The 21,654-nt window shown below is 41.6% G+C and overlaps 1 protein-coding gene across 1 annotated transcript in view; it reads left to right on the plus strand.

The window, feature by feature from the left end:
• Nucleotides 1-2,623: 2,623 nt before the first annotated feature.
• The window catches only part of stk32a (serine/threonine kinase 32A), a 55,826-nt gene continuing 36,795 nt past the window's right edge, over nucleotides 2,624-21,654 (plus strand). The window contains exons 1-4 of the mRNA XM_068601360.1: nucleotides 2,624-2,747; nucleotides 3,850-4,317; nucleotides 9,278-9,333; nucleotides 10,841-10,992. Coding sequence (XP_068457461.1) covers nucleotides 4,266-4,317; nucleotides 9,278-9,333; nucleotides 10,841-10,992 — 260 coding nt within the window. The 5' untranslated portion in view covers nucleotides 2,624-2,747; nucleotides 3,850-4,265. The remainder of the gene's footprint in view (nucleotides 2,748-3,849; nucleotides 4,318-9,277; nucleotides 9,334-10,840; nucleotides 10,993-21,654) is intronic.

Raw genomic sequence — 21,654 nt, forward strand, 5'->3', positions numbered from 1 at the left:
TCTTTCTTTCTTTTCCACACAAAAGAGCATGTTTATTTATTTATTTTGTATTATTTATTTTTTTTGAATAATAGATCTCTAGTTTAACAAAAAAAGCATCTAAAAAAATAAACCCATGAAACTAAGATAAACATACAGATACATTTACATGATCCACATGGTGGTTTAACTGTGTTTAACTGGTGAAAAAGTAGGGATTTGTCAATAAAAAATGATTTTAAATATGAATAAAGAAGCTATGAACTTGTTCTTTGGTCTTTGTTTCCTCATCAGTCTACACTACGGGTCCCTAACAGGCGGACCGCCATTTTTTTCAGTTGTATCTTGGAACACATGATATTTAGGTACAGAACTAATAAACATCAAAAAAGAGAAAACAAAAGGAAATGAGGTTAATACTAATGAATAGACTGCATACATAAATAATGAAATACAAATAATCCAAATATAATAAATTGTTTAAATAGGTTGAACAACTAATAATGGTCCACTTCTAAGTGAGTGAGTGTGTGCGTGTGTGTGTGTGTGTGTGTGTGTGAAGGGAGAGAGGGCCGAGTAACATATGGTAATAATAACCCTCATTGTAATAAAAATCCTGCGCCAGGACCCAATCGTTTAGTCAAGAAAGGCTTCTGGAGCCTTAATGAATATGTGATGGATGTCCCATCTCTTTTTTTGGCATAAAAATACACTCACTTCTAAAACTAGGACAACATTAGGTCCGCTGCAGAGCTTTGCTCCGGTTCTATGACACTCTAAAAGAGGAGAACAGCTCCTGATGCTACCAAACGGCTCATAACAAATTGGCCTGCTTGCGAGTGGCGCTCGTCACCTCTGTGTTGAGAGTTGGAGGTCTGTCCCCTACCGCTGTATGAAGATGGATGGCCCACACTGAGCGTGTCACGGCATGACCGAGAGGCTCAAAGAGGAAGAAAAAGTGCAGTGTGCTGCAAGCATGTCTCCGCTCCCAGAGTCCCACCACACAGCCATTCTCCTCTTGACCTTGGCCTGCTCGTTTAACAGGGGACAGAAGTGACAGTCCTTATCGGGGATGGATGTGTTATACAATTAATGGCCACAGAAGTTAATGTACGATGAGAGATGCAGCCGAGACATATTCTGGTTTTATGTACCGCGTATAAAACATAAAGCTGTCACACATAACGTCAGCACACTTCTTTTTGAGATTTCTCTGGGACAACTAATCTGGCTTTCACACATTCAGATATCTAATGCTATACCTTTTGGGACGTCCAGTACGAGCACAATACTCTTTTAGAGTTTGAGTAATGTGCCTTGCTCAGCAGGACCACAACAGTAGAAGTATAGCTGTTGTGGAGAGTGAGGACAGCAGGTCATTCACTTAGTTTCCTCAAAAAAAAATCTACTTTTTGCTTATATTTTATATGAAAAAGTATCATCATGTATGGGAGGACCCTTATATTTCACATTACAAAAAAAGTCAGTATGTATTTTTTAATGACAACTTTATAGAAATGCAATGTTATATATTCTCATTTATATATATATATATATATATATATATATATATATATATATATATATATATATATATATATATATACTATATACTATATACTATATACTATATAGTCTCTATATATGCTTACTCTATCCCTAAATATTTAAGGAATATTACCTTGATGCCCAGTAACATAACAAAAAATAAAAAAGCAGTCATAAATCACAATATAGTCACTATAGACTCACTATGGAAGACGAGAGAGACATTACCGCATAATTACTATTTCCACATAACTTTAATATGAGACAGCAGGCCCAGCTGGTGTATAATGACACTGCCCCTCTGCAGTCCCGTTGTCGGACAGGCTGCCCTGCTGAAGTGCCTTTAAGCAAAGTGGCAAAGCAGTGTCTGCTCTAGGGGGCGCTGTACTCCAGCTGATCAGGACCCCTGACTCATGGTAACGTGAAGAATTCCCTGCAGATGTAAATAAAGCAGAGTACTGAGAGGCTATGCGAATTTGAGAGTGATGCATCCTGATACTGTGTGTTTGTGTTGCACATATTGTTCATACTTGTTCATACATGTCTTAATGTGAGACCATGAGCCAGAAGAAAAGCACTCCAGCGGACTCTCAACTGACTTTACTGTGCACTTGTGGCTATGACATCGCAGTTTATCCGTGTTTTTTCTTGGACATATATTCCAGATAGTTAGTTAGACATATAGTTTCTTTCTGAAAAGGTACAAGGGGTTGCAACTTTTTTTTTCTTCTTTTAAATTTTTTTTTATTTTTTATAAATGAGTGAATGCTAACGACTGGTGAGCCCCGGCTCCACAGCGACAGCGGATCAGCCATATGGCACGTGCCTCTCCAGACGCACGGTGGTGACCAGCGCATTACACTGGCGTCGATGTGGAGGTCAGTCTCTCACCAGTGCAACGCGCCGAGCAGTCTCTCCCCCCTTCCTCCTCCTCCTCACCCCTCCTCTTCTAAACCCCCGTCCTTTGTCTTTTGTCCTCTGTCCTCCTGAAAGCAAGGGGATTTCGCATTGCTCTGCGTCGGCGCATCCTCGCAAGTCACGTCTCGCTGTGTGGTTCCGTTTTTTTGGGGGGGGGGGTTTTGGGTTTCGGGTGGCAGGTGTCCCGGTGCGTCGTACAAGTGATGCTTTGAGCTGCACTGTTGCTCCCCTGTCGCCTGGCGTCTCTGCAGCAAACCGGGCTGGAAATGGTCCCATGCCCGACTCACCGGAGGCGTTCAGAGGTAGGTGCCCACAGCTGTCCTGCATGGATGCAGAGGATGGAGGGGGGTACTTTCTATTCAGCGCATGTTTGATCAGATAAGGGGCTCCGAGCACAATGTCCTCTGCGGGGAGCTCAGCACTGCGGCTCCCCGCACTATCTTTCCGTCTTCTCATAAATAGGTTGACCTCACACATGCTCATCGGACAGTGTGAGAATGACATTCACGAAAGGGGGTTCGCCCCTAGCGGATTAAATGTTGCCACATGACTTGAACTTTGTATGTTGAACCCTAAAATGCATCTCAGCTGCTCAGTTGAGTCCCTCATTCTCCTGTTAGATATTATGGGATGCGCTGTCACTGAGTTCTAAAGTATTAAGCAAACCTCATAGTAAAGCTGTGATATGAATATTGCATTATCATCGCAGACTAAAAGCTTAAAATAGACTTGCTTTCTGACAGTCCAACTGGAATATAACATTGTAAGATGCAGACCTGATTTATTTAATATTTCTCTGGATTCTGTGAGTTCATATTTAGGCTTACATGTTTCATCAGGCACTTTCTGTTTGACTTGTTTTTTGTCTACTATCGGGACAAAGCGTAGTAACACGTGAAATGTCACGTCCTGAAGAGGGCAGCCTGAGGGATTCCATTTACTGTACACAATGCCAGCAAACTATAAATCAAAAGACTCCCATTTTGTGCTCTTAATGGGAAAAGCGATCATACCATTCATCACACATGCACTGCAGACGCTGCTCCACTGGGATGAGTTTCTGATTAAAATGTAAAAATTTAATAATTGATAAATGACAGATGAAGGAAGGAGGAAAGGAAGGTGGAAGGAGACCTGCATAATGTAAAAATAATCATATAATATAATAAGTAATGCCCCCGCCCCTGTTCGTTAATCAAGTTGATTACTAATCAAGACCTTAACATTCATGTTCCTGCTAAAGTGCTACAATTATGGATATGAGTGTCAGAGCCATGTTTTTTTTTTCCAGTCTTTCCATTCACCATTAGATGCCTAGCCATTTATATCTCATACTTGTTCCTCCCTCCCTGTCCCTCCTCTCATCCTGCTGGTGGTGTCATGTTTTCCTGCCTCCCCTCACAGGTTGGACTCTCAGTCAACAGAGGGTCGCTGCCACAAACCCACAAGCCACCCACCTCCTGCCTGGGGAGACTCGTACGTCTGCCTGTATTCATCTAACCGGCATGAAGACCGACGGGGAACTTACACCGTAGAACTGCCTCTGAGTGTGTGTGAGTGTGTGTGTGTGTGTCAAGGTGGAGAGTGGAGAAGGAAGACAGGACCCGTTCAAGTCAGCAAAACCGTGCCAGCTGCTGCGTATGTGTGCGTCAGGGAGAAGCAGTCCAGCACGTGAGCGTGTGCGCGCGTGTGTGTACGCGCGTGTGTGAGAGGGGGCTAGTGTCGACCAGGCTATGAGTGCGTCTCAGACGGAGAGGCCGTTCCATGCTGAGTTGAGCTAAGGGAGCAGACCAGGAGGAGAATCCGTAAGAGGAGCAGTCATGGGGCTCGGACAGTCCAGCAAGGCTCCGGTCACCGAGGACACAGACGAGGGTGAGTTCTGAAGCATCTCACGTTCTCGTGTGACTTTTCTTCTTTTTCTTTCTCTACTGGTGTGACCTGGACGATAAACGGGGGCATTGCGGGTGAAACAGCATGTCAAGTTGTTGTTAGCAGGTTTCACCACCGTAGACTGTCTTATCTGCAGCCGCATCAATGATATTGGCGAAGAAACTGAAGTGCACGTTCAGTGAATGGTGGTGACTGATGGGATGCTGATCAGGGCTGCCACCAGTCGTCCTCAGCAAAGAGAAACGAGGGAATACCCTTTGATATGGCCACAGCATTGTATATTTACACAAACAAACATAGATTACAGGGCATAGACTAGAATAACAATGTGTGAAGATATCCATGGGACTCCCCTAGACATGTTTCTCTGATGTTGGTGAAGTATTCATATGTATGATTATCGAAAATAGATTGAATCTTGCCAGGTTTATTCTCGTTCTCTTTTCTTTCACCGTCAAGGTCAGCGTCAAACAGTTATAACTTTGATGGCAAAGCTTTGTTTGAATTTATTTCCCTTTTTCTGTGCGACTTGAGTAGATAATACAATGTGGATATATCGATCTGAGGCATATCTCTGAAATTAATTCCACTCTGGCAGCACCCCAAGGACTTTAAATAAGTCAGTGTTACATGAGTCAGTGATTTAGTCAGAAGTGAGGTGGCTTTCCTTGGTGTTCCCTTACTGTAAATTGTGTGTTGCATAGTGTTTCCCAGATGACCTGATACATTTGTTTCTTTTTATTAAGTTGTAAATATAAATACCATTTGATAGGTTTATATTCCATAAGTTATCCTTTGAGTTTCCAGTTTTTATTTGTCCGCTGAAATACCTTTTCCATTACTGTGGGACTAACCCCCAAAATGTTTTCGCTCCACCTGATGAAATCCATATCTCTGGCTTTCTCTTTGACACTGGAGGCAAACCTCCATCGAAGAGGAAACCATTATTCACGGTTAACCTCGCCGCTTAGTCATCTCGCGTGCTGTTCTGGAAATGTCACTCATAACGGAGTGTCTCCGAACTCTCGAGTTAATGCAACAGTGCACCATACTCCTCGCTCCTCGCTCACAAAACAGCGTGGCAATGATAAACACAGAGGCACATTGTTATGAATTAGAAGAAGGCCGGCTCACTGGAAACAAAGCGATTCCCTCACTCGTGAACGACACGAGCAGCGTTCTCCTTTTGACGTTGGCGGGGCGCTGCGTGTTAAGCACACGTCATGCAAAAAGCAAAAAAAAGATGCAAATTCAGTTTTCACTTCTCACTTCAGAAAATCAAAAGTGGCTTCAAGGTAATACTGGCCACAGAAGTGGCATTTGTTTTGTTAATTTAATGACATTTAATATATATATATATATATATATATATATATATATATATATATATATATATATATATATATATATATATATATATATATAATTGTTCATAAATTCTGAGGTAAGCTAAGTGCAATTTGCATCCAAAGTGAATATAACTGGTGGTGAAGTTGTAAAGAACAGTTGACACAAATGGTTGAGCCCTTTAAACCCTTATTTTCAGTGAGCAAGTTTGCAAAAAAAGTGTCTCTATCACATATTTTACACACAATAGATTTATATATGAACAGATTTAGAGAGATTGTGGTGCACATTATCATTTAATGCTGCTCTTGAGGAATATTGTAATCTGCTGTGGCAAGAAAAACTCATTTTGTAGAGTTATAGATCTGTTTATTGTGTAGTTTGCATTGCAAACGCATGTTTAAAAAAGGGAATTTACCCAGGAGTAAAGCCCCAAAATAAAAAGCAGTCCAGAGAAGACAATATATTACTGTATCTAAATTTATTAAAAGGAAATTACAGAATGTACGATTATTTATTACATTTATCAGAACAAATGCACAGACTGCTTTCCTTGCTGGAGTCAGTGCAGAGACAGATGCATGTTTTGCCGTTCAACCCATATGAGTTGATTTACAGAAAGGCGCATGCATGAAGGTGAACTCTGTCAAGACATGTTTATCTCCTCTGAGAATGATATGTGCACCACATTGGCTCCCTAATGTGCGACAGACATTTTCCACCCTGTGCAACCAGGACACTCTGGTTAATGGACAGACCCTGTTTACTGCTGATCATGCTTTATTCACATCACAGTGGCGCATGGACCCATGGGTTCTGTTTCAGTTGTCAGAGCAACAGCGTGAGCGCTGATGTTCCCACGTCGGTGGGTCCGTAAGTGGCTTCTGTGTGAGGGAGGGGGAGACGGAGAGAGACGGAGCGCCCGCGGTGAGACGGCGGACTTTGAAAATGTCCGAGAAACACTTAAACGACAGGAAAATGGCCCAAACTAAACTACAGTCACATATTGTATACTGTGTTTATGTGACTTGACCAAACACGTGATTTATTTGCCCCTCGTTTACATATTTTTCAGTTTCTGTACAATGAAATTGACATGAAAGTTTGAAAATTGAAAATGAAAGTGACACAATCAAAACCCTTTTTACCATTGTAAAGTTGTGTGACACAACAACAACACATTCTCCAATACTCACTACAGTGCCCAGCTGTTATTATTATAAAAGCATTCTTTTTTTTCAGATTGATGTCTTGATTGACCGTGCTGCTGGCTGGCAGGCTAGCAAAGTTGAAAAGTATTGAGAAACTGTCAGTAAGAAAAATAAAGAAAAATACAAGCCTCATACTTAAAATGAAGTGGTCGCAAGGAGAGTCAGAGGAAGCAGAAAGTTGTCTTCTTGACTTTATTGCTACAGTAACCTCAACCAGGCTGCTTCTGTAATTTTCCAAAAGAACAACCTTTCTGGTCCACATGAAAACCCGCAGCTGGCATTTGCAGGTTTATGCACTCGGCAGACCGTTTCCGGGTCTCTACAACACACCGGCTTAAGCTCAAACTACAAGTCTCATGCCTGAGCAGACGTGACATTTGCTAATGTTCGCAAGGGCCCGTGTGGACATTCCTGCAGAGGTTCACGTAGAGAACACAATGTTCAAAGCAACCTGTGAGTCCGTTTGAGAGTATACGAGAGCGTTTAGTGTCGACCGAGGGCAAAAACTGAGAACTTTCTTCAAATTTTGTCGCCGTTGTTGCGCGGACATACTCAGAGACACAATACGTTTGTCGGACAGGGAAAGACGGGCACAGACAGTGAGACGCGAGGCTCAGACTGAACAAGCGTGATTATTTCAAACGAAACTGATCACCATGTGTCAGTCAAATTCAAATGGACGAGTTCTTCAGTGAGATCGTTTCCTTAATTAGTTTAAGCCATGGGAAGGCTGTCAATGTGTCAATCCCACTCGTGCAGATTTCAATCATACACGGTCAGTTACTCATGTGTCCCTCATTTAATACAGCACATTTAACCATTCAGAGTCCTGCTGGTAAAATATGACCTTCCCCATCTCCATCTCCATCACCAGCTCTCTCTCTCTCTCTCTCTCTCTCTCTCTCTCTCTCTCTCTCTCTCTCTCTCTCTCTCTCTCTCTCTGGGATCACAGAGATCTGCCCTCTCATCCATGACCACAGCTGTCTCTCAGAAAAACCCATCAGAGTAGAACCTCTGACTAACTCAGCAGAAAAATCTGGAGTGTGTGTCTGTATGTATGCTTGGCATACATCATTTGTAATTCTATGCACGCATGTGCGTGTGTGTGTGTGTGTGTGTGTGTGATTGTGTGTTATGAAGCGGGCCTCAGTTGGTCATTTTCAGAGTTGGTTGTGCAAACACTCCAACACAGATAGTGTGAGAGGAGGAAGTGCCAGTGATACGTGACTAACAGAGCATAACATTAACTGTCACATCCAATAGATCTAGTGACTGCAGGCAGAGTGCGTGTGTGTGTGTGTCTGTGTGTGTGCGTGTGTGTGTTTTGCAAGAGAAGCAGGTAATGTTTATGGCCATTAAATCTGTGTGTATCTTTTTGTGAATGCATTGTGAAAAAATAGGTGCATTTATGGGTTCGTGTGTGTGTGTCTGTGTGTGTGTGTGGTCAGATAAGTGGGAACCAGCTGTTCCATCCTCGGGGAAACGACAGGGAGGGAAGACCGTCTGTCCTGGTTGTCATGGTAGCAAGGAACAAACAGCCCCATCCGGTTCCAATATAGCGATAATTGTTGCTGATAGACGGAGGACAGTGAGATAGGGAGTGCTCTGGTTTAGATTGTGTGTGTCTGTGAGCATGGTCAATAAGTTTGCAGGGGAGAGAACGATACAAAGACTGAGAGGATATCGAAACAAAAATAATAAAAAAATAATCAGACCTTAAAATTGCTCTTTTGTTCAGTGGGAAAACATGCAACGATCATAAAAGACTTCTTTGTGGCAAAGCTTATTTTAATACTCTGCTATGATGTCAGTGACCTGCAGTTTCCCTGGATACCTCCATTGGCTTCAGCCTGACAACCTCAAATTAAACCTGTAACCTGTAACCGTACTGACTTAACATTCATCTTTTTCTATTAATAGGAAATGTACTTTCTATTTTACGTCATTTTAAAGGGTTACAGTAGCCATTTGAGCCAACATATACGGATTATGTATTTGAGTCGGATCTCTATAAACACAAACATATCGTAAAAAAAGAAGTTATTGGTAATTGAAATAAACCATTATCAAGTCTCAGAATTATTTATAAAATGTATTTTATCTCTTATTTGAGAAAAATATCTGTGACTGAAACAACAACACCTGGGCAACAAAGTGTTGGTCCTGCTGTCCTCCTGCTGTCCTCCCTTCTGGAGGGATGTCTTCCATCACTTTAATGTAATCAATTTTGTTTACCACTATCTAGTTTAATTGTATTAACTTGTTTTCAAAGTGCGGGATAAATGGCGTTGTAATTTAAACAGGAGCATTACAGATTTCTGGTCCAAATTATTTGTTTGTTTTTAACAAAAATTGACAACGATTTCTACTCTTCTCTCTCGCAGTGAATTTCGACCACTTCCAGATCCTGAGAGCAATCGGAAAAGGAAGCTTCGGCAAAGTAAGTCTGTGTTTGCAAAAGTGTACCATTGTTACTCAGAAGTTGGAATCAGCTTCATGATTCATATGTTAATCAATATCAAAAAGCTGAAACTGACTCAGAATGCTTTGCAAAACATACAGATACCGCATACACATTGTAACGCTACACTACAAGCACTGACACTCAAATGAACACATAACAATGGCCAACATTAGCGTTGCTGAGGAAAAGTCAAGCATTCCCGCATGAAAAAATGACCCCTACAATTCATTGGCTATTCAATGCTGCACATTAGACGCATCAATATATCACGTCCCTTCTCCATCAGTCCAATACTGTCATAGTTTGGCCTTCAGGTTTAGTTTCCTTAAGATCAACCAACAGCATGACAGCGATCCTGTTTCCTCCTGTTGTTAAGACACGTAGTGCAGAGTAATCCACAACAGCACTCGCGGCACATGTGAGCACGTATAGCGACGCACAGGCGCATGCACATGTACACACTGATCCCAGACCCTCAAGGCATCTATACTCCCAGCGACAGATAAGCAGACTAATCACAGTAGATGGCAAGCTGTTCAATAGGAGGAGTGATGCGATCAGGGTTTGGCTGATTAACCGTGCCAGCTGGTCCACAGATCACTTTCTTAGATAGCTGTAATCACTGACTTATTGACGCTTGTAACTACAAATAAATATGGACTATTACTCCTCGGCATATTGGAAATAGTGCTCGTTCTCGGAGACATTGTCAAAAGGGGGTGGTCACGTACAGTTTGATTTATACGTATTTATACCTATATTTGATTTATTTGTATTCGTGTCATGACAGCTGCCCAGATTGCACTCAGTGTTACATTCTGCGTTTTGCAGAGTCCCGCTATTTATTCCCACTGATACATAAACACACGGAGTGCTGTTTGAAAGCCTATTTATGCATTTTGGGAATATACGACCCCGGCAATTCTAATGAATGCCAAGATGACGTTTCCCATCTCGAAGATGGGAACTATGCGGGTGTGAAAAGTTTAAGAGAGGATTACATTTCTGATCACAGAGATTAAAGAAGAAATGTCCTTCCAGCCTTGTCGGGTGGTTATTGCAATATAGCACTTCATGCTTCACAGGCGATAACGCTTGAGACAAACATGAAGGAATGATGGGAAACACGCTACTGTGAATCAAACAGAATGCCAGCATTTGATCAATAAAATCTGTTGAAGCATCTTTAAATGTATGCTGATTAGCAACCGTTTACCAACGATCACGTCCGGATAAAACAGGAAGGAATAATGCATGTTGTTTCTTTTTCATTAGATAGTATTGCAGAATGGCGACGTTAATATGTTACCGCCTTGTCACTAGGGACGACATTTTGCAGGAAGCAAATTATGAGTCACCTTCAACGGCCTTGAAAGTACTGAAGCAGAAGCTTGAGACGCGCAAGCAGAGCAACAATGAAGTATTTAGAGCATGTTGACCACTGCAGTGAGAGGAATCTACCATTATGTAATCCTCTCATCAGGTCTGCATTGTGCAGAAGAAGGACACAAAGAAGATGTACGCCATGAAGTACATGAACAAGCTGAAGTGCGTGGAGCGGAACGAAGTGAGGAATGTCTTGAAAGAGCTGCAGATAATGCAGAACCTTGAGCATCCGTTCCTGGTCAACTTCTGGTAAGCCGCTGTGCCGCATAAGTGTCTGAATGTGTGGCTCCACACAGTTTATGTTTGTGCATTACTTCGGTCTATGAGGTTTCCTGTGAAAGGCAAAACACCCTGGATCACCTCTTTTCAAGTGTTTAGGTACTTACTTTAGCTGCCCTTTCAATTCAAACTGACTTCAGACAGCCTTAAGTTTAGCACTGAGTGGCTTTGATAGAAACCTCCATTCCTTAATATGTATACAAATAGCTGCTGTGTAAAAATGTTAAGCACACTATGAATGATTTACACTTCCACACATCGTCCCCACAAAGGCGTGTGTTTAACACTGTGATAACCATCAGCCAAAGCAGGTTTTTTGAAGGATTTTTCCAGTGCGCTAGTGTCACCCATTTGATTTTTATGGTGATTGTATCCCGTCTATAAAATCAATGAATGCACGGACCCACAGGGAGACCGGCGGCCATTAAAGACAGCTCTGGATTGTGTTTGCGGATGCATTGGGAAAGGTGTTGCCGGCTGAAGAACACTTTTAAGCCTCCGTCCGCTTCATCTCATTCCTTGAAGTTGCTAAAAGGAAAATGTGGTTTGCTCACTGATCCAAATTCAACTTTTATGGGCTCAACTCTCCTCTCCAGGCAGCTTCTCGTTTGCCTCACCACATTTGGGGGTCGAGGAAGTCTTTGCATCAACACCGTATATCTCAAATCAAACTGCGAGTGCTAATCTAAGATGACTCATCAGGTACTTTCAGCAACTCATTCATCATTATTTGAAAGCCCAAGCTTATTGAGCAGCAGGAGTCGTACTTTTGAGATGCCTGATAAGTATGGCTTGTTAAGTTTCTGTCTGAAAGGCGTCATTAATTCTTGATAAGCACTCCAAGTCTGCAACGTTTGAGAGGAAGCCACCGTGGTTTTCTTTCTGCTCGGCAGAAAGGCAGAGAGGAGGGGATGTCTGTGCAAGGAGGATGAATAACAGCATGTGGTCCAGTTCTTTAAAATGTAATATTTATTGATGTATCAGTGTTATTTATCATTTCTCTTTGTTGATTTGTAGATTTGCTTCTTGCTCTTTTGGGATTACGCAGCTCTCTTAAAAAAAAACCCTCTGGAAACGTGAACAATTAAATAAGATAGTGAAAGAGTGACTTGTGGCACCAATGGTCTCCAAGTAGCTTTTCTCAATCCTTTGTCCACTGTCCCACTTTCCTATCCTCTCTTTCCAACATCCCCGGTCTCTGATTTTTAATTCCCAATCTTTTTGAAACTCCAATACACTGGCAAAAATCAGTAGCTGTCTTTTAATTACAAATTTGAGGGGAACAAAACAAAACTCCTTCCACTGTGGGAATGAATGAGAAGACACTAAAAAAAACACTGTCAAAAGAGGAGAGGAAAGAAAAGGACAGCAAGGTGCAGGGAAAGGGAGAAAGAGAGGGAAAAACTACAGAGGAGGTGAACGGAGGATAGAGAGATGTGTAGTGTACAGACTCATCAGACAAACAATGCCAGTGCTAGCTTTCTTGCCTGATTGCATGCTGTGTTGGACAAAAAAAACTGTTGGAAGTTAATGCATTTGGCAGCGTAAATCCCCATGGGTGGGGGCGATTTCCTCCAGAGATGTGCTTGGGTCAGCGCTATGCCCACTCTCCCTCTCTCAGTCTCTCTTTCCATCTCTCTCTCTCTCTCTCTCTGTGTTGAGTTGGCGTAAGTTATGATTGTCCTGAGGTAAGCGCTCAAGGTCAGAGACGGGAGGGGAGATTACCGCAGGCACATGAGCTGCATGAGACAGCTTCAGCACATGCGGGAAACCTGCGTTTGTTTTTCCGTCCCCTGACCTGTCCTCTCGTCGTCCTCCCTCTGTCCTCTCTCCTCTCTCCTTCCTCCTTTTCTCTTCCTCTGCTGCTATTTTCTTCCTTCGCCACCTGCTTGTCTTCCTTTCCTCCCCTCTCGCTGTCACTGCACTTGCTCCTGCGTGACCTCATGCGGCTGCTGATTGTGACTTCCGAGTGACGAGCGCACTTGGAAGTCAAGAGCAAAACAGACGTATTGTGTATGGACTTCTAAATAAGTTATGTTTTCCCTCCATGCAAACCGTGGAATTTCCGATTTAGAAGAATCTCCTCTGGCATCAAGCGTATGGTACGGTCAGTGTATTGATGTGCCAGCACTGGCAGGCCAGCCTGTTTTGCCTGTGCTGCACTAAGTCCCACTGTGTAAGTGGAGCTCTTACTGGCACCGCAATGCCAGATATATGCTCGCACTATATCAGACACAGAGAGGGAGAGGTGGCAGCCAGCATCCGACGCTGCTGTATTCAGCTTTAGGTCGTGCTGCCTCTTTGACTGTGGATTTTGCGGTAGATTTGTTTGCTGGTGAAGGAAAGAAAGCGCTTCATGGAGCTACCTGCTTGCTGTTTGGTGTGGTGAATGTGTTAATCGCGGGCTGTGTAATGTGTGTCGTGAGAGTGGCATGTGTGTCTTTTAAGCAGAAGGCAAACAGCACGCAGAGCAGTATCACTGCAAACTACGTCCGTCGCTAAATTGCTGGCATATTGAAACGGCATCTGGTAAAAGTACAATTTTATGCATTGTCATAGTGTTAACAAATATATGAACTTGTTACTTCAGGAATTTGCTTGTTGAGCTGGATTTAATGCTCAACCACACAGCCAAACAGATGGGATGTACACAAACTCGAAGACACCCAAAAAGATTGGCTGGGATTAAGTAAATTGCATAACTATGAAGATCTTCAATATATTTATGCTCTCGTGCACAAACATGACCACAGAATAATAGTGATCTCTGACAACTTTTTCAAGTGTGTGCCAATCTCCCTTACTGGGGAAGAACTGAGTGATTGTTATATAAAACTGTAAATCATAGCTTGTTTAATGAAAAAAAAAAGCCCAAAACTGCTGTATTTGGATGTATTGAACACTATAAGTAATAGTTGTGCAAATGTGCTCCAATGCAAATGTTGGAGACCTCGCCTGAATCTTTCTTGTACTAAACCCTCTCTAACTTGGTTCTGCTTCACCTTATCAAAGTCAACCTTTGCAGAGTGAATGTTCACATATGGTGCTATGATAGTTGGACCTTACAGCTGCATTATTTCAAAGAAATAGTCATCCTGAAAATGCTTTTTTTCTAGACGGACCTGAAACCTTTTCATTATTGCTGTGTGTCATCTTCATTTGCTCTTAACCAGCAACGTATAGACTGACATTTACACATCGAACGAAATCTCACATGTGTAGCCTTTTATTATAACACATTATTTAAATAGCCCTAGTGGTCGCAGATATACACCCTTTTTAGGTTTATGCAATTTTTGAGCAGAGACCTAAAAAAAGGTTGGTTTTCAAAAGGTTAAGAATTCACAACTCAACCTGTTCTTAACACAGTCCGTGATGCACTTCAATACTGACATCCTGCACGTCTAATCTCTGTGACAAATGCTGTCATGATGTAACACGTTTTTGTGAAAAAAATAAAAAAGCCAATGTGTAACTGTCAAAAGAAACGAAAAAATATATACGTACATTCACACATTGTAGCGTAAAAGCTTCACTTGCTCCAGGGATTCCCTCTTCTTCACTCACTTGTTATGCAATCTCACTAATGCATTTTATTTCTATGCAGAGCAAGACATCTTTCAGTGTTATTCCCCATTTATGTGCATTTTTTCCTTAGAAAACCCAACAGAAGTGACATAATGTCTCACAAAGGCAATGGTTTCTTTAAGAAACTAAAGAATTCCTCCAGGCGTCCTGACATAAAAGCTCTTGTACACCAGAAAAGCTGTATGGGTTCTATTCTGGTTCTATACATTTAAAATGAAGGCTGTAAGGTAAGAAAAGATTAATCCAGACTTTATTATTACAAGTAAGCAATTTTAACATCTGCTTGTACCTATGGTACAAACTGCATTCGAATGTATTTATATAATATGCACATCACATGACTTTTACTTTTAGCCTCACACTAGAAAGCAGCACGTCAGCATGTCAAGTATCACCTGATGTCAAGGTGACCGGGTATCATGGAAGATCATAAGCAGGAGTGGTGAGGATAAAAAGACATCCTGATTCAGTACTGTCACTGTGCCTAAATGTTACCTTATGAGAAGTAAAAAAAAAGTAAAAGTAAATATTTTAAAATATGCTCACTTAACTATAACTGGAGTTATATTTTAAATGTGAGATCGTTCATTTCCCGTGCTTTCTGTTAGAGATGTGTGTATGTCTTTTTTTGCAAGCGTTAGGGTTAGTCCATGCGTATGTGTGTGTGTTCTCTGCGAGCGTTAGACACAGACTGATGGGAGCTGTCAGTCAATGAAGGTGTTGGGAGATGTGATGGGAGGAAGGTCGGAGGGCTGTCGACATCGATCCAACATTTCACAGTCTGAGCGGTCGGCTGTGTCCGTTTCAGCAAGGGGCTTTGGTCAGACTGTGTGTGTATGTGCATATAGATTGTGTGTGCGCACACACATATATATGTATATATATATAGTATGTAAGGTGAATCACGGTAATTGCAATAGCTAGTGTTAAACAACATAGTCTTGATTAGTCATTTTATTACTGAGATTTATTGATGTGTTTTTTCTGCTGTCGGCATTTAATCAATGTAAGTACTAAAAAAAAACAACTCTCCAGGTTAGATAAAGCAGATTTACTATTTAACTTATCAATTTATCAATATTTTTCTCAATAATTATGTATTATTTCATCCAACAGCAATCTATACGCAATTAATCAGAATGCTAATCTTCATGAACCACGTGGCTATGACTCCAATCTCTAGCGCATAAGCACTGAAAAAGTGAGGGTTTTTTTTACATGTCCTTTGATATATTTAATGAATGATATGAATGAGGGCTTTCTCAGATAAGGAATTCATAAGGGAATATTGCCAATAATGCCATTACTTTTAAAAAAGCTGATTGTATGAGTCTCTCTGTCACTGTCTTTCTTGATTTAAGGACCCTGAGCTGTAATTTGCGTGTCTGAAGAAACTGAATTTATTACAATTCATTACATTTGTATAACTGTGATTTGCAACAGTTGTAGTATTACTTTAATTAACCGTGTGGCCTTACTTGTCAAAAATGCAACCTTTTGAAAGAGGGAAACGGTGCCAATAGCGTCTATATGCCCTTGTGGTTTCTGGAGACTGCCATTACTGACGTGGCCTGGGGTGCCTGTGTCTCTTAAAGCTCCATGCAGGACGCTCACCCATCAGACCGGCTGCCTGGAGGCCTCCAACAGGTCACATTGAAAGGCATGTGTGGCGGAGCAGATACACACAGTGAAAGAAAGACAAAATGAGACGAGATGGAGGGAAATAGTGGGACAAGAGAGACAGAGGAAGGACCAGAGTGAACAAGCCAGCGATGGGAATAGGGAGACAAGATGTCAGCGAGGCTAATGCAGGGCCTGCACCATTTCAACACAATGTACAAGTGCGAATCTGCAGCCTGACTGCTGTTCTTTACCCTCCACCCAAAATGCTGGTTGAGGCATCGGCTGCTAATGAGGCTTGATAAGTTGTTCTGTCGCTGTCTGTCTTTACCCGCTGCAGCTGCAAAATACAAATGGAGACAGTCAACAATGTACTGTTGTCTATTTATTTCCATAATCTTTAATCTTTCGCTTGTTATTATGTTGTTGAGATTAGTCATTAGTTACAATATTGGAAAATAGGCTGTTATTGTGTTTTATTCTTTTGACAAAATGAAGTCAATGATATGATGCTTCCTGGTGAGGCTGTGCAGGTACTATTGATTTATTTGTCATCTATTTTTCTTTTAAGATTTTGGCAATAAAACCAATGTTCAATTCAATTTCAACACCAGCAGCAGCAGTAGCGTCAGTTATCTGTGTGTCTACACAAGATGCATTCAGGCGCAGTATTGAGTGTAGGTAAATGGCAGAGCTTTACCATGAAACAGGCTCTTTTGAATCACATTAGTCACTCAGAGCACGTATATGTTGTCATATTAACGCTAACTTGGGTAACTTCTGTGACAAACAACTTAATCAGAACTACGTCTAATAAATTTGGACAGCAGTGGCAGCAGGCCAGTGGAGACTTCATTCATATTCAAACACCTTCTAAATACTGTGTCACTATGAGAGGGTGGAGTGGGGGAAGAGGGAAGGAAGAGAGAAAGAGAGAGAGAAAGCGAGAGAGAGAGTTGTTTCCAGACGAAATGGGGCTTTTATTGTCATCGGAGACCAATTTACACTCTACTTAGAGTGAAGATATTGCTGAAATAACATAGCATAACAAGCTGAATTAGCACCGGGGTCAGTCAGTCCCCAGGATGATGTTGATTTGCTGCTATAATATCTAATATGCAGTATGTACAAAGCACAAGAAAGGATTAATACGTGCAATAACGTTCACTTCTGCAGATCAGTCAAGTGGTGAAGAAGCAACACAAATTATTTGGAGTTGTTCAGCAGCTTGCCCACTGCCCTCTAAGATGTCATCTGTGTGTGTGTGTGTGTGTGTGTGTGTGTGTGTGTGTGTGTGTGTGTGTGTGTGTGTGTGTGTGTGTGTGTGTGTGTGTGTGTACATTGTGGGTACTTTTTAAGAACAAGTTTAATTTAAAAGTATCTTACTCAAATAGTTGGGTGGCGATATGAGAATACCTTGATCAACGTATCCTCATACAACAATGTAGCGTATGATGTAATGTATGATATCTTCCAAACTGTTTTTTTCGGGCCAGCTGCACGGGCCGCTCGTTACAAGCATGCGGTCTTGTTAGTCTAGTTAGGTTGAGAAAAATGTCAGTGATTGGGTTAAAATACATGTGGAGGTGCAGTTACTGACCAACGCACGCAACACGATGAATAAATCAACGTCGACTGTTTCTCATGGGGAACAAACACACATCTTGTGCGAAAGACAGGTGTTTGTTGGACCCACACGCAGCCCCTTCTCCCCTCCTGGCGAGGGGTTTTGCGTTTTTTATACTTCCTAGTTCACGATTACGTGGATAACATAAAATATATAGTTACAGCGCATAATTTTCATATGTATCGCTCTGAATGCTGGCTGAGAACAGCCTGACTGGGTACACATGCATGCATGCATGCATCTGTGTGTGTGTGTGTGTGTGTGTGTGTGTACACACATTACAGTAATCAAGATTGTGCAGTACGTGCCTTACTGTGTGTATCAGCACACCAGCCTGGCGACACTCTGTGTGCCGGCTTTGTTTTTGAGCCACGTGTGAGGCATTGCGGTGAGTCAGTCGGTCTTGTTTGCTCTAAAGACAGAGCAACTTCTCCCCCGACAATGACAGCTGAGCCCTTTCGGTTTTTACCACCTCGCCTTTCTAATGGAAAGACTTGTGGGACAGAAAACACAAAAACCTCAGCCAAGCATGAGAGCTGGTTTTCTACTCGATTACACCGGTTTCACGGAGGACTTAAGTGTGCTATCGATCGACTTGATTTATTTGCGGTCCCTCCTTGATCCTTCTTGACCCGACCAATCGCCCAGTACGTATGACGAGGTCATATCATACATTGCATTTTCAGATTAATAACTATTTTGACCTTTTCTGTCAGTGAGTATTCCACTGAACAGTTGATGAAAAACTGTTTTATTTCAGAAGCGAAAACTGGTCCGTGCAGAGCAACAAGGAGCATTTGTTGCAAGATAATATGATCAAAAAGGAGTTTGTTTGAAGAGGATTTACACCCCAGAAAGATTAATTTTCAATACATTAAATTGAAAGGAATTAAATGTAAAGATTTGGCATCATGTGTTTTTTAATCCCAGATTCTGAATACTTTAATATCCATCATCTTTTTTCGTCATTTAAGCAGATGATACAATTGTAAGGTAATACTTATTGATGGGGATATGCAGGTTAAACATAATGACACAATACAACTAACTTAAAATAAGTAATTCATGATAAATGTGGAAGAAGATTAAGATCAGTTGAAGATTTGAGTCAGAAAAGGAATTTACAAAAATTGTCTCATAATATTATACACTGTAGCAGTTATATAAATTAACTTTACCTGGAAGAAGCTGCTGTTTTTCTATCTAGAAAAAGAGCAGTAAAGTCTTGTATCCCCTAAATGGCAGCAGCTTCTTGGAGTCTTTACCACTTTAACTACCTCTGCTGGGTGAGAGGTATTTACACTGCGAGTGTGTGTGTGTGTGTGTGTGTGTGTGTGTGTGTGTGTGTGTGTGTGTGTGTGTGTGTGTGTGTGTGTGTGTGTGTGTGTGTGTGTGTGTGTGACAAAGAAACACAGCCCTGGAGAGAGAGGCAGAATGAGCAGCAAAGGCAATTAATCAAATGATTAATCGACAGAGTAAAAGAGTCCATCCAGCAAACACCCACAGCTGTCAAGAGGAACTACTGAGAAGCTCATCTTGGTTTACAGTTTTGAGCCCGACTTGTTTTGAGCTTCAAATTCATTAATATTTCACATTTCAACATATAGCTTTGCATAAAAAAATAATATGTTGTACATCATTTTGCATGCTTCATTTCACACTTTTATTTGTATTTTTTTATACCCATGTTTTTCCCCCCTTTTTATTATTCTCTCTCTAATCTCCTGTCCAGTAAAAGTTATTTCCATCCTAAAATGAAGGCTTCAAATGAATAGCAAGTGTCCTGGACGTCTTAGGGGAATTCCAGCATTACACAGAGGCAAAGTGTAATGGTAATTGGAAAGCAATGCGCTGACCATCTCTGAGCTGTGCTGGCCCAAGAACTACAAACACTGCATCAAGTGAAGCTCTGCTTTGATATTTATGAGAATTTGATGTTAAGATGCCTGCTTGTTCTGTGCCTCCACTGTGTGCCAGACTCAAGTGTCATTTTTGCACACACACGCACACACACACACACAGACACACATGTACAAGTCTTTATGGAATCTCGATGGATGTGTATTCTTCCTAGAATAAGTTGCTTTTAAGAAATGTTGGCCCCTTACTTAAAAGGCTCTAGCAGTCTTTTTTGATGATTGATAGGATTTTAACATTTCACATATAGAACAGCAACTTTATATGAGTTTTGCGCTCTTAAACTAGATCTAGATTTAGTCTAGATCAGAAAATCAGATTTGGCTCTCCTTCCTATGTCACATGCGTGCTAGGTAGAATATGCCGTCCACCCAAATCTCACCCCAGACTTGGGAACATCCTTTGCAAAGGATCATATTTTCTCTTGCAATCCAATCAATCAGACTGACTAGACAGAGAGAGAGGAGGTGGGGGGGAGAGAGAGAGGTATGAACCTGAACATGTCCATAGTATGTCTCCTTTAAAATAACTGTAAATATATGGAAAACCGAAATGTCCAAAAAGGTGATTAAAAAAAAGTAAGCTATGCGTTTCCCTATAGTGTCTCTCTGTATAGTACAATATCTGAGCACAACAGAATATATAACTTATTCTTATTTAACTATCTTTACTGTTAATACACTCAAGACACCATTTAAATTCATCCCATTATGCCGTCTCACACACACACATACACATATAAACTTTGCCAAAAAACTTTGGAGAACCTTGGTGTCCAAAGGCGTGGCTAAATCATTTCTGCTTGTCTGAGTGATTGATAGCATCGCAGCTGGTCCCATCCATTCAGCTGTACTGTATTATACACTTTAAGTGGGGAGGGCTGGCCTCTCCTCATTTCTCTTTCTTCCCCCCAAAACGAATATTCATCCGTGGAGAACAGTCTGTTGACTGTGCATCTGTGTGTTCAAGATGTTGTGTTTAATCAAACATCATATTATTGAATGCATGTTTGAACAGAAACTGAGGTGAGAAGAAAACATCGTCTACGTGTGTGCATCTCTTCCTGCACCTCTTTGTGACTTTGCCATCATATGTGTGTGTGTATCTTCGGGACGAGTATCCACAGATAGTCTTTCCACACTCGGAGGCCATTGGCAATCAGACGTGAAGTGGTCTCAGCATTATCTGAGCTGGAGCAGACAGTTTTGAGTCAGCTCAATCAATCCCCATCCACCCTGTGCAGAAAAGCACCACCTCCAGTTTATTGGAGAAGGGCCCCGAGGAGGGGAGTTCACCAACGTGGCAAAAAACTACACCCGGTCATTGAACACTGAGTTTAAGCCAAGATGATGGTCCTTACAGAGAAGTGTCTGCCAGAAGAAACCCCAGTGGACATCGGTGGGGGGGATGCAACCGCTCAAAAGTGAAATTGTCACCTATTTATTGCAGATCAGGTGCTTGGTGACTTGGGGAGGGCGGCAGTGTAGTATTTAGCAGTAAATCTGAGCTCGCAGATGTAGGAAGCTGTGTCTCTTTAGGCGAGCCGGGGAAAATGTTGTCTGCTGCAATTTAAAAATATCTTTCTTTTCTTTTTTTTTGTGCATGAATTAATTTCTTGTGGGAAACTAATTAGCGCAACGTTTAGAGAGGAGAGGGGGGAAAAAAAAACAACTGTGGTCCCGGTGAGACACTCAGCATGTAAAAAAAATCAATGATGATTTGTGCAACAGCTTCTCAAATGGCAATGCAGTGGGCCGCATGCTGATGAAGGCTTGCTGTGCATGACAGTACTTGATGGATGGATTATAGATAGGTGACCACAAGTAGCATTACCAAGCAGAACATCCACCCTCAAAGATTGTGACTGGTTGAGGCATATG

The sequence above is a fragment of the Clinocottus analis genome, unplaced genomic scaffold, assembly GCF_023055335.1.
Source record: "Clinocottus analis isolate CAN_PGR_092001 unplaced genomic scaffold, fCliAna1.0.p SCAF_5, whole genome shotgun sequence".
Lineage (NCBI taxonomy): Eukaryota > Metazoa > Chordata > Actinopteri > Perciformes > Cottidae > Clinocottus > Clinocottus analis.